We start from the raw sequence: 13,986 nt of genomic DNA, 5'->3' as shown, positions 1-13,986 counted from the left end.
AGGAAGGAAGGAAGGAAGGAAGGAAGGAAGGAAGGAAGGAAGGAAGGAAGGGGAAAATTTATTTTGGCTAAGCCTGCTACCACTTGACCTTTCCCAGTTTTATACAGAGCTACCATGAAGAACAACATCATTCAGCTAACTGCATGACAAATAGTTTTTCTGCTTGTAATGACAGTGTTACTACCAAAGTGAGCCTGCTTTTAACACTACAACAACTCTACACTGTGGCTACTTACCTAAAACAAAAATCAGGTCAAGGTAAGACCAGGCAGCAAAACTTCATACAGACTGTCAGAAAACAACAGAAATGAAAGGCACTTCCAAACTTGTGTTGTATGAATTTATTAAACATTTATCACCACTATAAACTTCTAGAAGCAGGTGGATAGTAAGGTAGTATTTATTTCATAGGCTACTATGTGCAGGGCTCTGGGCAAATACAGAAAACAAACACAGAGCGAGGAGTCCCTGCTCTCAAGGAGCTCACAGTCTAGCTGAAGCACAGCCACAAGCGCAAGGGCAAGCACAGCAATCACCACAGAAGGACGGACAGGACTCCCAGGTATGCAGGCAATGGAGCCGAGCCTCAGCTGAGGAGTTCGCCAGATGGAGGGGGAGGGGAAAGCACACTCCAAGCACAGGGAGCAACACAGAAGCAAGCAGATCCTGAAAGCGCATGCCATGCTGCAGGCTGATGAGTGATCCAGAGCGGCTAGAGCAAAAAGATGTACAGAAACTAGAGACACATTAGTGTTTGGTTTTTAATGAACCGTAACTGTCAGGAAGGAAAGCTTCAAATTACATTAAATGAGGCTAAACTGCGATTCTGGGAACAACAGTGTAATTTAAAAGCCTTCTCTTCATTTCATAAATATTTAAGTCCTTCTGTAGGCATGTAGGCAGTAATATGGTAAGTTTTTAAAGTGGCAGTTTTAGAAAATTTTAATTGTGATATATTCACATTATCCATACACACACACACACATGCGCACGTGCACACACACGCAATACACGTATGAGCCAGAAAGCATTCTACACTGGACACCATATCCAACAGGGTAGACTGGTGCTCAGAATGGTGGCTGCTTCTTAGAGAAGGAAGGAGCAGCTTGAAATAGATAGGTAGGTAGGTAGGTAGGTAGATAGACAGACAGACAGACAGACAGACAGACAGGAAGAAAATAGCATGGGCCAACATTATGCTAAATGTTTTTATGCAACTTCCCAGATTTTCATGAAAATGCTGTTATTCGAAAAGTTTTATTACCAGATTCTACAAATGGGCAGAGGCTGTCAGCAGCTAACAATGTTGTCTATGACTGTATCAGCTAAGACCCAGTCCAGCCAGCTCAACAAGCCCATACCTACCTGAGTCCAGAGCCTGCCTCCTAAATGAACGCTGTACCCCTGAGGGTCTGGAGGGTCACATCAGTCAAACCCTAAGAAATGCCTCTATTTTTCACTCTATTTTTACAAGACTGGAGTGAGAAAGTGGTGATGGTAACACACAAAGACAGACTCCTGAAATTTACAGAAATGAAAACTTGAACAACTGATAACAAAGTCACTAACATCGCTGACTCAGGCATCTACAATGGTGACTTCTACCTCAACTCCTGACTCAGCACTAAGGGCGGGAACCTCCTCAGAGGAACCATGAAGTCAATGAGCTATCGGTGGTCACACATGGCCAGTTGTCCTTGGAGGAGTACTGCTTTTTTTTTTTTAATTTATAAAGCTTTCATCAAATTAAATTAAATAGTCAAATGTGATTTATTTATATAGCTATAGAATAATCGGTGAAGGAGCTCAAGAAAATTAAGGGCTAGTGAAAAAATATGAGGATGTGCATAATGATGTCTGTTGAGCTGATATTACCAGCATCAAAGTTAAAAGCCACACAGCCCCTCCTCAAATTCTGAACTTAAAAACTACTATGCAATTATAGTATAGTATACAAAAATTACTACACAATTATAGTATGCCACAGAGTGATGTGGTAATGTTGCCTCTTTTTAGAAAACAGGAAAAAAAAACTATTTTAAGAAAATCACAAAGTTTAGTACATGTTGGCCTAGCGACATACTGAAATGTTGTTTTCTACAATGCACAATTACTTACACTTTCTCTATGCAAATATTTCCAAATATAGAAAAATAAAGCCCACTTCTAAGTTTTAAAGGCTCTGTAGTAGAGAGACACTCAGACAACCAAGATCTTCAGGGCACAATCACCATATGAATTGCTCTGGAGAGCTTGGCAAGTGCATGGCAATGCTGTAGGGACATTTACAAACCTTGTTCTGATTAAGAGGATCATTCCGAAGTCTCTGTTTGTTCTTCTGTAATTTACTAGGCATCATCTTGCCAGTTCTGAAGTCAAAACTGCTGAGGTCGACGGCATTTCCCAGGTATCTTGCCAGCTGAGGTTTACTTCTGAACTTCTTACCACTCGGACTAAAAGAAAATAAGGTTAACTGTACAAAAGGAAATAATAATAGATCCTAAATAACTTTTCAAGTAGATCCCTATACAACCTTTTGAACAGTAAGATGTGGTCCCAACTGTTACAAATTATAGTTGTAGGGATTTGGTTTCAATTTTGGAATTATTACAATTCTTGAAGTACCTTCTTAACCTCCTGCAGGATGAGACAATGCATCATTAACCAGCTCCCCGTAGGTGCGCTCTGGAGCACCTGCACATGCTGCTGCAGATTATCCTGCTGTCACTCAGCTATCTGCTGGAAAACTGAGCACACACACTCACATGCACAGCACACTCCCTGTGAGTCTTCATTCTCACCAACTTCTTTCCAAACTGTCTCTGAAAACACTGGTTTACATACAATGCCAGCAGCTCAGACACTTTTGAAGTCAGTAGCTAATTTAAAACATGCATTTGGGATCTACGTAATCTGGCACAGACTTATAACATCTGTAATAGGAAAAATGAAACTCCCAGACTTTGACATGTAAACATTTCTAACTAAAACAACTTAAGTGAAAAACAAGCATTAATATCTGTGAACTTGTTTGTTCAGTTCTCATGACTTTTGCTTTGACAAACTATCTAAAATAAGCCTATCATCTGTGGCTATATTTAGAAATACGTATGTATAAACATGTATATATATGCATGCGATAACAACTAATAAAAAAATAGGTTACAGATTAAAGGAGAACAGAGGGGTAGAAAGGAGGGTGTTTGGAAGGAAGGAAAGGGGAAATGTTGTAATTATATTATAATCTCAAAAGCAAAAAAGCACAGAGATCTAAAGAGAAAAAAATCAAATCAAATAAGTCTATCAAAAATAATTTATTCTCAGCCAAGTATGATGGCACAGGCCTGGCCTAGAATCCCAGCACTTAAAATGTCGAAGCAAAAGGTCAGCTTCAACTATAAGACTACTTCCAGATTAGCCAGGGCTATGAAAAAACAGAGCCAGATAAATAAATAATTTATTTCTTATAAACAAAAAAATCCATCACAGATGAAAAGTTACAAATGTGCCAGAACTGCACAGACCACACTTTCCTTAAAAGGCTTTCTGTGACATTAATCCATAAGAAACTGTTTTTTAAGGATAATGTCCAGAAAGTCTTATCTAGCAATTTTTGTGAGCCAAATATGCTGGAGCAAACTGTGACTGTGTCTGCAGAAGCGTCCCTGGGAACCCAGAAAAGTATCTCAAAGAGGCAGGGACCTTGCAGTGACTGTTCACAGTAAATGAAAATAATTCAGCAGACAAAGAATTTTTAAAATACTGAGAAACAAAACAACAGAACATTACTCTGGATGGAAGTAACTTCAGGCTCAAGGGTAAAAAAAATAATGCATGTATGTCATCTGTCACATTCTATGGTATACTGTCATCACAAATTTTTGACAGCTGGAAGACCTATCAACATTTGTTTTCCACAATCCCATGACTTAAGCATTCTTGGAACACAACTTGAAGTATACAAAACTCATCCAACAGATGGCAATAAGAACCACTAGTAACCAAACCATAAGAGAATGAAATAAAGTAGCCAAAACCAAAATCCACTCTGGAAAAGAAGACAGGATTTGACACACCAAATGCTTCACATCTATTTGTCAGTTATATTAGAAAATATTCTCAAGACAACAACATAAACCATCAGTTTACTCTCAACACTACCCAAAACTTGATCATCACTTCCATGATCCCCACTTCTCTCCCTGCCTGTACTTGATCAGCTACTCCTACCTTTGCCAGTGGCACCATTGCCCACATAATCCTCCAAAATGGACAGACACTAACAGTCCTCAGTCCCCACATCCCCCAGCTACCCAGCTAGCACTAAGTTCAAATTCTATATCCTCAGATTCCCCAATGCTGAAAAAATTCCTTCCCCTCCTTAGGAAGCCATCAAAAGCTCTCAAGCTAATAGTGTTTCCAGACATTTTCCTGTCAATTTTGGTATCCTAAATTCCAAACTCAGTCACTGAAAGATTCCATGTACCTTTGATTCCTTCCAATGTATCTTTCCAGATAGGATAAGCTTGTCAAGTGAACTATTAAATAGTTCAAGACTACCTAAATTCTCACAACCCTTAAGCAGACTTGTTACTCTCTAGTCCAAAATTTAAACAACTGTACAATGCTCTGAAATTTTATTTTACTGCAATTCCAATGTTTCCTTGATACCTATATATTTCCACCACCAAATATTATAAACCCCTTTTTCTAAAACCCTCAAAGGTCATTATATAGAGGCAAGCAGAACAAAGTAACTTTCTGAGAGCAGATGTCATATCAATTGAATAAGAAAGAATGTAGTTTTCTTTTGTAAGCATACTAAGATGAAACTTAAAATTAAAAATTTCATGTTTAGTCAGTTTTACTACTAAATCTTACTAAATCGCTCTAATTTGAAAAGTTATAAAAATTATTATACTGCTCAGGCATTTATATCATTACAGTTTTAATTAAGCTAAAATACTTGGGTAGCTTTTGTAATCAAATACTCATGTGACTGATAAAAAAAAAAGCATACTGCTAAACTTTAAAATTGAGGAAATGAGAGAATGGGGGAAGAAGTGAAGGAGGGAGAATGTTAGGCCTGATAATACATGCTGTGATCTCAGCTACTTGGAGGCTGAAGCAAGAGAGAGAGTTCAAGCCCAGCCTGGGTAGCTTTTAGTACGTAAAGAGTTGGGGTAACACAGCTCAAGGACAGGATGCTAGCCTAGCATCTTAAAGGGAGAACAAACACGCTCCTTTACCAATGATATTGACAACTGCACACACACACAGCTGAGAAAGACTGTGGAAGACCTCTATGATGCCCTACCTCCACCCCAACAACCCCCATAAAATACAGTAGCAGCCTAAACAGGAAGCTATGAAAGAGAGCTCTTAAAAGTTGATCGGACACAGAAGGATAGCTTTCCACAGTACATGGCTTCCAGCAGGGGTTTCAGTAGGGAAGGCCTCAGCTCTCTTTAAGGGACAGGCCAGTGAGAGCTGGACCATGTTCTAGTTTATACAGATAACACAAATTAAACTTTTTTTTATTTTGTTTTTGTTTTTTTTAATTTTTTTTATCTTTAAATAATGTTATACATTCACTAAATTAAACTCTTTTCTTTGGAGGGGGGTAGACAGGGAAGGCCTGGGAAGCAAATGTGACAGGGGTATTAGATGTGAAATCCCCAAAGAATCAATAAAAATATTATGTTTGGGGGGACTCCAGACATAAAAAAGAACAGGAAAATATCTTTCCACAAAATAAAGTGAAAAATCTTAATGAGACTTCCTCCTAAAGATCTTTTTAATGGAATAAAAAGTTGAGCTCCAGTATGGGCCTTGTTTCAACTGACTTATTTTCAGAACCTGAAACTATTCAGGCAAATAACTTTTACTAAAAAGATAAGTACCAGTGTGCTTAGCATGTAGCTGAGATAAACAGAATGTCAGTCTGGGAAGAAGGAATAACTTTCCTTATGTGTTAAAAGCCACCTTAAAAATACGCCAGCACATCAGTGTCACACATCTATAGAGTGAAAGTTATTAAGGAGGCTATACTCTGGACACTTCTCTCCTCAGACCCCAAGAACATGCAAAGCCCCAAGGTCTCAATCCCCAGACTACACTGAACTGAAGACACTGTTCGGGAGTATGGGCCCAGGAAGCAAGCACAAAGCCCGGTGCCAGTCTCCAGCACAAGAAGAAGCAGTTCTGACTGCATCAACGTATGGTCTAAAGCAATATAGTTTAAAATAGTTAATTAATTTTAAAAACAAATATAAACTATTAATTATATTTCTTAAGTCTCACAAACTCCACTAAACTATAGAATCCAAGAAGGGTCAAATGCAAAGTCAAGTTTTCAATGTTCTCAATGGCAAGGGGTGCCTGGTAAGTTCTGCTTCACTCCTGTCATGCAGGGGGCACTCTGTAAGGTGGCTGGCATGTATGTACCAAGCAAAAACAGCAAGACACACCACTGTCTTTTCTGTAACATTCTTCAAGAAAGTGAGCCTGCTGGGAATTTTAAGACCAGGGATCTTGCTTTGCAGATGAAGGCAAGCAACTCAAGGACAAGGCCAAGAGAATATGAAGTAGGAAATGTACCCAGGAGATTCACACCATCTGCACAGTACCAACTGACCCTGAAAATGGTTGGCTGAGCACATACAGCGACTGCACCCCATCTGCCATCTAAGATGGCTGCTACTTGCCCACAGCTCAGAAAAACCAGGACCTACAGTAACGAAGCTTCTGTTCTAGAATGTCAATTAAACTTTCATTCTACAAGTATCACTTCACACCTTAAGTTTTTTCTAATGCTAGCAGACTGGTAAATGATATTAGTCATTTTCAGTTTGCTCTAACCAAAGCTAATCCAGTAATGAAATACTATTTCAGTTTCAACCACATAGAAAAATTCCCTGTCAACTGCCCCTATTCCTGAACTAACGTGCAACCATGCCTTCAACTTCTCTTATCCACTATTTAAATAAACATCAAGTCATGAGCTGAATTTCATATGACATTCATCACTTGAGCCTCCTTTAATTTCTGTCAAACTGTTTAAAGTGACTGCTAAGCCTAACCCACCTTAAAGAGTCTTAAATTATCCAAAAGAGACTTTATGTAAAAGAAAATTGAAAACCTGTATATACACTACCAGAATAGTTAGTGCGGCTACATCTTCATCACACTGTGAACTCAGCTGGAACACCCTCGCCGAGCCACACAACCCCAGCATGCTGTGTCTGTACACAAGACCTGCAGTGTGCAGCTAAAGCTATGCACTGAAGCCCTCCACTAACAGCAGGCACATTCTAATGACACCATGAGCTGTAACTTGACATTTCTTCAAGCCAGCTTCCGACAGTGAGCTCGAGTGTGGCAGTCCCTACAGTGGAGTGAGACGCAGCGGCCTGTGAGAAACAGTGCTTCTCAGAAGGCAGGGGCCTGGTAACACTGATAAGAATCTGCTCAGAAGTACAGCACTACCCATCTCTACCCATCACTACCAGGATGGGTATGAGGAACTAAGGAAAACCCTCACCCAGAACAGTAACACCGGAAAAGCATAAACTAACCAACTTTATTTTTATTTTTTGTTTTATTTGTATGGGCATTTTGCCTGCGTGCTTGTCCGAGTATCACACGTATGCAGTGCCCTTGTATCTCCTGGGGCTGGAGTTACAGACAGTTGTGAGTCATCACGTGGGTGTTAGGAATGAAATGCAAGTCCTCTGGAAGAGCAGCTCTTAACCACTGAGCCTTCTCTCTAACCCCTTAAACTTTCTGAATTGTTTCTTTACCCTTTAAATTGTTAAGTTTGAGTAAATATTCAAAACAAAACAACAAAAAAATGATTTTTTTTTTAACATTTACTACAATTCCCCAAGAAACCAAATTTTATCTGAGGCGAAGTTGTGAAATCAGAATTACCTGTTTGTCATTCAATACAAACCCTCTCAGCAGAAAAGCACCAAATCAATTTTTTAAAAATGCACACCCCTCTTTCCAGTGTGCACTGACAGGAAAAAATGACTAAGGTCTATTCTTCACAACTCCGCCACTCCCCGGTGAATGTAAGCTTTCCTAAAATGAACGTTCAAAAGTGCCCGTGCAACACGGTCCAGCAGATTGTTATCCACGCTTATATTATTCCTATTCCATGTTGGACCAGTTACTAAATAATCACCTTTGAACACACTGTGCGCATGTCAAAATGGTCCTAACGACATCCGGGCCTCATGACAGACTGATCTGCTGTCTGCAGTCTCTGCATTCTAAAGGAGCCAAGTGCTCTTCCAGTACAGCAGTCAACCACGGCGCCTCTGTAAAAGCCTTCGATGTAGTTAGTTTTTAGAATATATATAATACATATTAAATAATTTTAGATATTTTTAGAACACATAACATGTATTAGGTAATTATATATAAGATAAGACAACTTTTGTTTTATGTAAGTTTAAAATAAATTTTAAAAATAAATGTAATAGCTTTCAGTGGCCTTTCCCCCATCAGCAAAAGAGTCAAATGCCTTAGCTCTGCGTTTGAGGTTCTTTTTAACCTGGCTCCCTTTAATCTTTCAACCATTTCACTAACCTAGTGACCTTTGTTCCAACCATGTTGGTTGATTCATTCTATCATGAATAAGCAGAATGACCCATCTTTTTATCTGGCCCATAACACAATGCTCCAATCTCCAAGATCTTCTCTGGAGACTCCTACTTTGATTAGCATTCTGTGACTCCCATGAAGCACCATAGCACTGAGGAAGAGCAGTGTTGCCCTCCTCTGAACACATGGCGAAAGCACCCCTGTGGCAGGAAAACAATCATGGCCTGACTGCTGACTTTTCCTCTATGCCTGCAATACTACGCGGTTATAAAATTGCCACATTTAAACGTTATGTCCACAAGCCGCCTACTGAAGTAGTTACTTATCAGTGAAATTATACGAGAATAATTTGCTCCAAATGCAGAAGGTGGGGTCAGGGGCCATAACTGGAAAAGGGCTACAATAACGCCTTCCCAGCTGCAGGTTGCACCCCTGGAGTTGTGAGCAATAACAACGCTATAGGACAGTCCTTACAGAGTAGGTGGCCTATCCCAATACCCCAGCGAGGACAGCACCAATGCCTGTGTCAAACACTAAGGAGCGTGTGACACCAGACCCCACTAAGGAGGGGACAGACAAGAACGTGGAGGATGTTGAGGCATGCTCACGATGCAGCACCGGTAAGTCCAGGAGTGTAACCTAACCAGACCTAATCTTACTCCCAGCTACCTCCTCTGGAGATTCCTACCTCTGTTAAGACCACTTGTGACTCTATGGACCTCAACAACATCTGAGTCCTGTTCTTTCTAGTTGAAGAAAGTGAAGCCAGCTATGGTTGATAGTGTGCGCCTGCAATTCCTGCATTTGGAACATAGGTAGACGGACTGCCATGACTTCAAAGCCAGACTGGGATTACATGTCAAGTACCAGGCCTAACAAGGGCTGCACAGGAAAAAAAGAAAAGAAACAAACAAACAAAGAAAAAAGGCAAGAGAAAGCAAGCTCCTAAGAAAACCCTATGAAGAGGGTAGTATAACCAGCCAGTGTTATACACAAAGCCAAATACTGGAGGTGACATGATCAAGGCCAGTAAGAAAATTACTGTTTTACTGATTCAAATGTGGCAATAAATTTTTTCAGAAACTGTACCAATGGACCCTGTAGTTTAACAAACCACACCCTTTTTTAAAACATGCTTTGGATGATAATATATGAACTGCCACATGCTATCTCAGTAACCCTGACAGAGGCATAATTACAGTGCTTAACTGACAACCATAGGTGCTTCTATTACCACTCTGGCAGTTTCAGGATGCAGTCAAAACATATTCTACCAAAACCTAAGGCTTTCCCTGTGCATTTAATTTCAGCCCAATTAATATGTGTCAGGCACACCCTCTGTTAATAGGCATGGTTTAGTTTAAATTAATCTCCCCAGGAGCAGGCTAATTCCGGGGTTAGCCTTATAAGAACCTGTGTGAACAGCTGGGCACAGGTGTTCACATTACCAGCCGGAGAGGTCACCCTTAGCCTGCCACTAATAGATGGGGTTTTGGTTTAAAGGCAGGTACAATAAGGGACACCAATATCTAAACCTGGGTCTGAACAGTCATTCAGGCTCAGTTACACTGACCCATCACCATAATCCACCACAGAAAGCTACCGTCTGGAAGGAACTAATGCACTGCAAGCTTCAAATGGTGCTGCGTGCTTCCCCAGTGTTTCAGAGCAGAGCCTCTGAGAGGAGAATCACAACCCGGTGCCACGATTCTACATAATGACCATGGCCCTGCAAGATGCCCACAAACTAGAGGCAGTGCTCCTTGTAGCCCTAAATAAGCAACCACCTGTTCGATACGTCCCTCCATTTTAAAGTTCAAGAAGCCATACTGGGGGTCTTAGAAAAAAATATAATGACCACTGCACTACTCAATGACCTTCCTAAAGATGAATTTGTACAAAAAGTTGGTTTGCAACTGGTTGAATTGGGATAATCTACAAAGAACCATTAATATTAAAATTTACAAAATAAATAATAATAAAGAAATAAATTTAAAAAAATCTCAAAAACCAGGAAAATGTGACCCTGAACAGAATGGAGCTCTGTGGCAAGGGTACTGGCTTCTGTTTGTCTATTTTGTCTACTTTTGTCTTGTAGTACTAGATCCAGCCCGGGGCCTGGGGATGCTAGGTGAGCTCTGAGGATACGACTCAATGGGTAGAGACTTGGAGACAAGTGTGAGCCCTAGCATCTGATACCTAGGATCCACGCAGGCACAGCTGTCCTGAGTCTCAGCACATGGTAGAGAGGCTAGCCAACCCAGATGAAAGGACTACCTTGCTCCAGGTTCTGACAGAAGCTCTCAGGAGATATGGAAGAAGAAACCTCAGGCCTCCACATATACATGCTCGCACACCAGACACACATTCCACTAAAGATGTGTATGGTGGCACAGGCCTTTAATCCCAGGTCTCGGGAGGCAGAGACAGGCAGATATCTGAGAGTGCAAGGCCAGCCTGGTCTACATAGTGAATCCCAGGCCAGCTGAACTACGTATTGAGATTCCATCTGAATAATAATAATAATAAATGTTAGACAAGAGCTCTACAACAGTCTAAAGCTCTGGTTATTTTATTTTTAATTTTTAAGCTGAGCATAGTGGTGCATGTTTTTAATCCCAGCACCCAGGAGGCAGAGGCAGGCAGATCTCCGTGAGCTCGAAATCAGCCTGGTGTACAAAGACAGGACCATACAAAGAAATCCTGTCTCAAAAAGCCTAAATAAATAAAGTTTTTAAAGATTTTTTTACATATATGCATTTATTATTTGGTATGTATGTGGTGGACAGTGTGCACAGGATGACAAGGATGTTAGAGGATCCTGTCAGTCCTCTCCTTAAATCATGTGGGTTCTAGGGATCAAAGTCGAGTCACTGGGCTTGACAGCAAGCACCTTTACCTGCCAAACCACCTCACCAGCCTCTAATATTGAGTTTCTTACAAACAAGATTCTAACTGAATTAACCAGAATGCCTCAAACTCCTGGGCTCAAGTGATCTTGTCCCTTAAGTCTCCTGAGTATCTAAGACTAAGAGAATGTTCCACCACACCCAGTTTGGCTTTTGAAATAGCTTCTCTGGCTACATATCCAGAAAAAGAAGAACACAAGTTTCTCTACAATGCAAAGTTAGTTTGAAATAAATACATCACTCCAAAACCAAACAAAACGTATCCTAAGACAAGTTTCATAAGCAAAGAAATACAAATTCCACAATGCTCAACTGGGAATGAAGCTAGTGTTCAAGGGATTCAACCTCAGACTCAAAAAAATCTTGTCAAATATAACTGCCTGCAGGACATCGGCAGCAGTTTATATAAAGCCTATGCAGACTGCCTCCTTAGAAAAGAGAATGGTGAAGTGAAATACAAGCAAGGAGGAATTGTAAGTAGCACTGAATGAAACTAATGTGCCTGAGAGGAGTACAGGAGCATTTTATTTTTAGCACCATCATAGCACTGAACTGAAGGGCGATGGAGAAATTAAAACAATCACTCTCACACTCTTAATGTAACTTTCCCAGCCAGGCCTGTACAGAACTGTAATCCCATCTACACAGGGGCCTGTACAAGAGCACCGTGAGCTCAAGGCAAATTCAAGGTGAGCTGGCAAACTTAGCAGGCTCTTGTCACAGAACTGTAGAGGGGGCAGGGAAGCAAGACCTAACACAGTGTATAGCATCTGCCCGGCATGTGCAACCCTGAAAATAAGTTGTTTCAAACAAAGTGAAAAATGAGTTGGAACGCAACACCATTTTTTTTTTTAAACGTAAGCTGAAAAAGAGTAAACTAATCATGTCAGGCAACCAGCAAGAATGTGTTCAGGGTCTAGGGATGCTGCTCAGTGGTCCAAACTTGCCTAGAGATGCACCAGGTTCCGGTGTGTCTAACGGCACAGAGGAGGGGGAGAAAACATCGTGTTCACATTTGCGCTCTGCATCATCAGTAATCACACTCATGTATGCTGAAGGTTAACATTTTAACCTTTTAAACCGAAACATTTGCAAGTATGAACTGAAAATATTATGCATATTTTCTCTGCCCCAGTTGAAAGACCAGAAGGAAATCTTCCACATTATTCCAACTTCTAGGTCCGAAACACTCACTCAAACAGTACACTGGCTGAAAATTATTCAATCTGTCCACAAGCAGGGACCTCCAAACTTCGGAATATGACATGCCTGCACACTCCTGTAAGTGGGGTGGTCTAGAGGAACACCGAGTCAGTTTGTGTGTAACCCCACTGGTATCAGTGGCCACAGACCCTTTCCTGAGCTTGCCACCTACCACAAATGAAGGGCATGAGCAGTATCAACAGTACTGCAAAACTGCACTCCAGTGAAAAACCCTGAAACACGCCAGGCTTCTTTCTTCCCTGTAGTCCTGGCTGACACCGGGCTGCTGATACATATCCCCGCAGCAGCAGCACCTCTGGACTCACCCTCTCCCCAGGTGACAAGTAAAACTGACCCCAGACACTGCCACATGTTCACTGGGGAACAAATGTTGGTCTAGGAGTCTGACAACTTCCGTTGTAAAAAAAAAAAAAGGATGTACTGCCACGCCAAAGCGGTCCAGTTTCTGGAGTTACAAACGCCTACTTTGTGTGAAACCTCCTTGGATCCTACAAAGTTAACTGAAACTTTGTTCCTGTAGCTAGCTAATTCTTCCCCATGTGCAAGATTAAACGCACTTCTGATGATGAATCTGGGACATGCTGGGACAGGCGCCAACAGTGACTGGGTTTTATGGTTTCGGTGAATTACACCTTCTTTAACCCTTTCATGGACTGACTAACCAGCCCTCCCATTAACCCTTTCTTCGCAAACCATCTTCCCGGAAGCCTCCTACAGAATGTGTCCTCACCTTGCAGACACTTGGACCCCTCACTCCACTGAGGTCTAACCCCTGCCAAGGGCTTCATTACCACCCCCACCCCCATACCAGCTCACCCGGTCCTTGTCACAGACTTTCCGGATTCTGCTCCTATCCTGCAAACCCCTGCCCAGGCCGGCTCCTGACCCCTGACCCCGCCTGACGCTGCACCCCCCGGGCCAAGCACCCTCAGAGATAGGTACCTGAAGTAGTAGACATCGCTCTTGCCAGCACTGAGCCCTGATTTTCGGATCACTTCCTCCTTCTTCCATCCGGGGGGGAGGGCCGGGCAGTCCATCCTCTTCCCGCTCTCCGCGGCCCGGGGTCCCCTGGGCCCCGGTCCCGAGCTCCCCGACGGGAAAGGGACAGGATCACGCCGGGGGGCGACGCCGCCACCGCTGCCGACGCCGCAGCCGCCCGCGCCGCCGTCGCCGCCAAGGCCGCTGCCGCCACTCTGGGGACGGCCGCGGCCCCGGCCCCGGCCCCGGCCACGGCCCCGAC

General features: G+C 42.0%; 1 protein-coding gene across 1 annotated transcript in view; it reads right to left on the bottom strand.

Moving 5' to 3' along the window:
* Positions 1–13,986, bottom strand: part of Mbd2 (methyl-CpG binding domain protein 2) — a 62,147-nt gene that overhangs the window by 47,372 nt on the left and 789 nt on the right. The window contains exons 2-3 of the mRNA XM_055622691.1: positions 13,689–13,986; positions 2,297–2,456 (exon numbers count right to left, since the gene is read on the bottom strand). Of these exons, the coding sequence (XP_055478666.1) occupies positions 2,297–2,456; positions 13,689–13,986 (458 nt within the window). The remainder of the gene's footprint in view (positions 1–2,296; positions 2,457–13,688) is intronic.

The sequence above is a fragment of the Psammomys obesus genome, unplaced genomic scaffold (assembly GCF_907164565.1).
Source record: "Psammomys obesus unplaced genomic scaffold, mPsaObe1.curated_primary_1811, whole genome shotgun sequence".
NCBI classification, from domain to species: Eukaryota; Metazoa; Chordata; class Mammalia; order Rodentia; family Muridae; genus Psammomys; species Psammomys obesus.
Note: the sequence above shows the minus strand (reverse complement) of the source record. Positions and strands in the feature narration are given on the sequence as shown.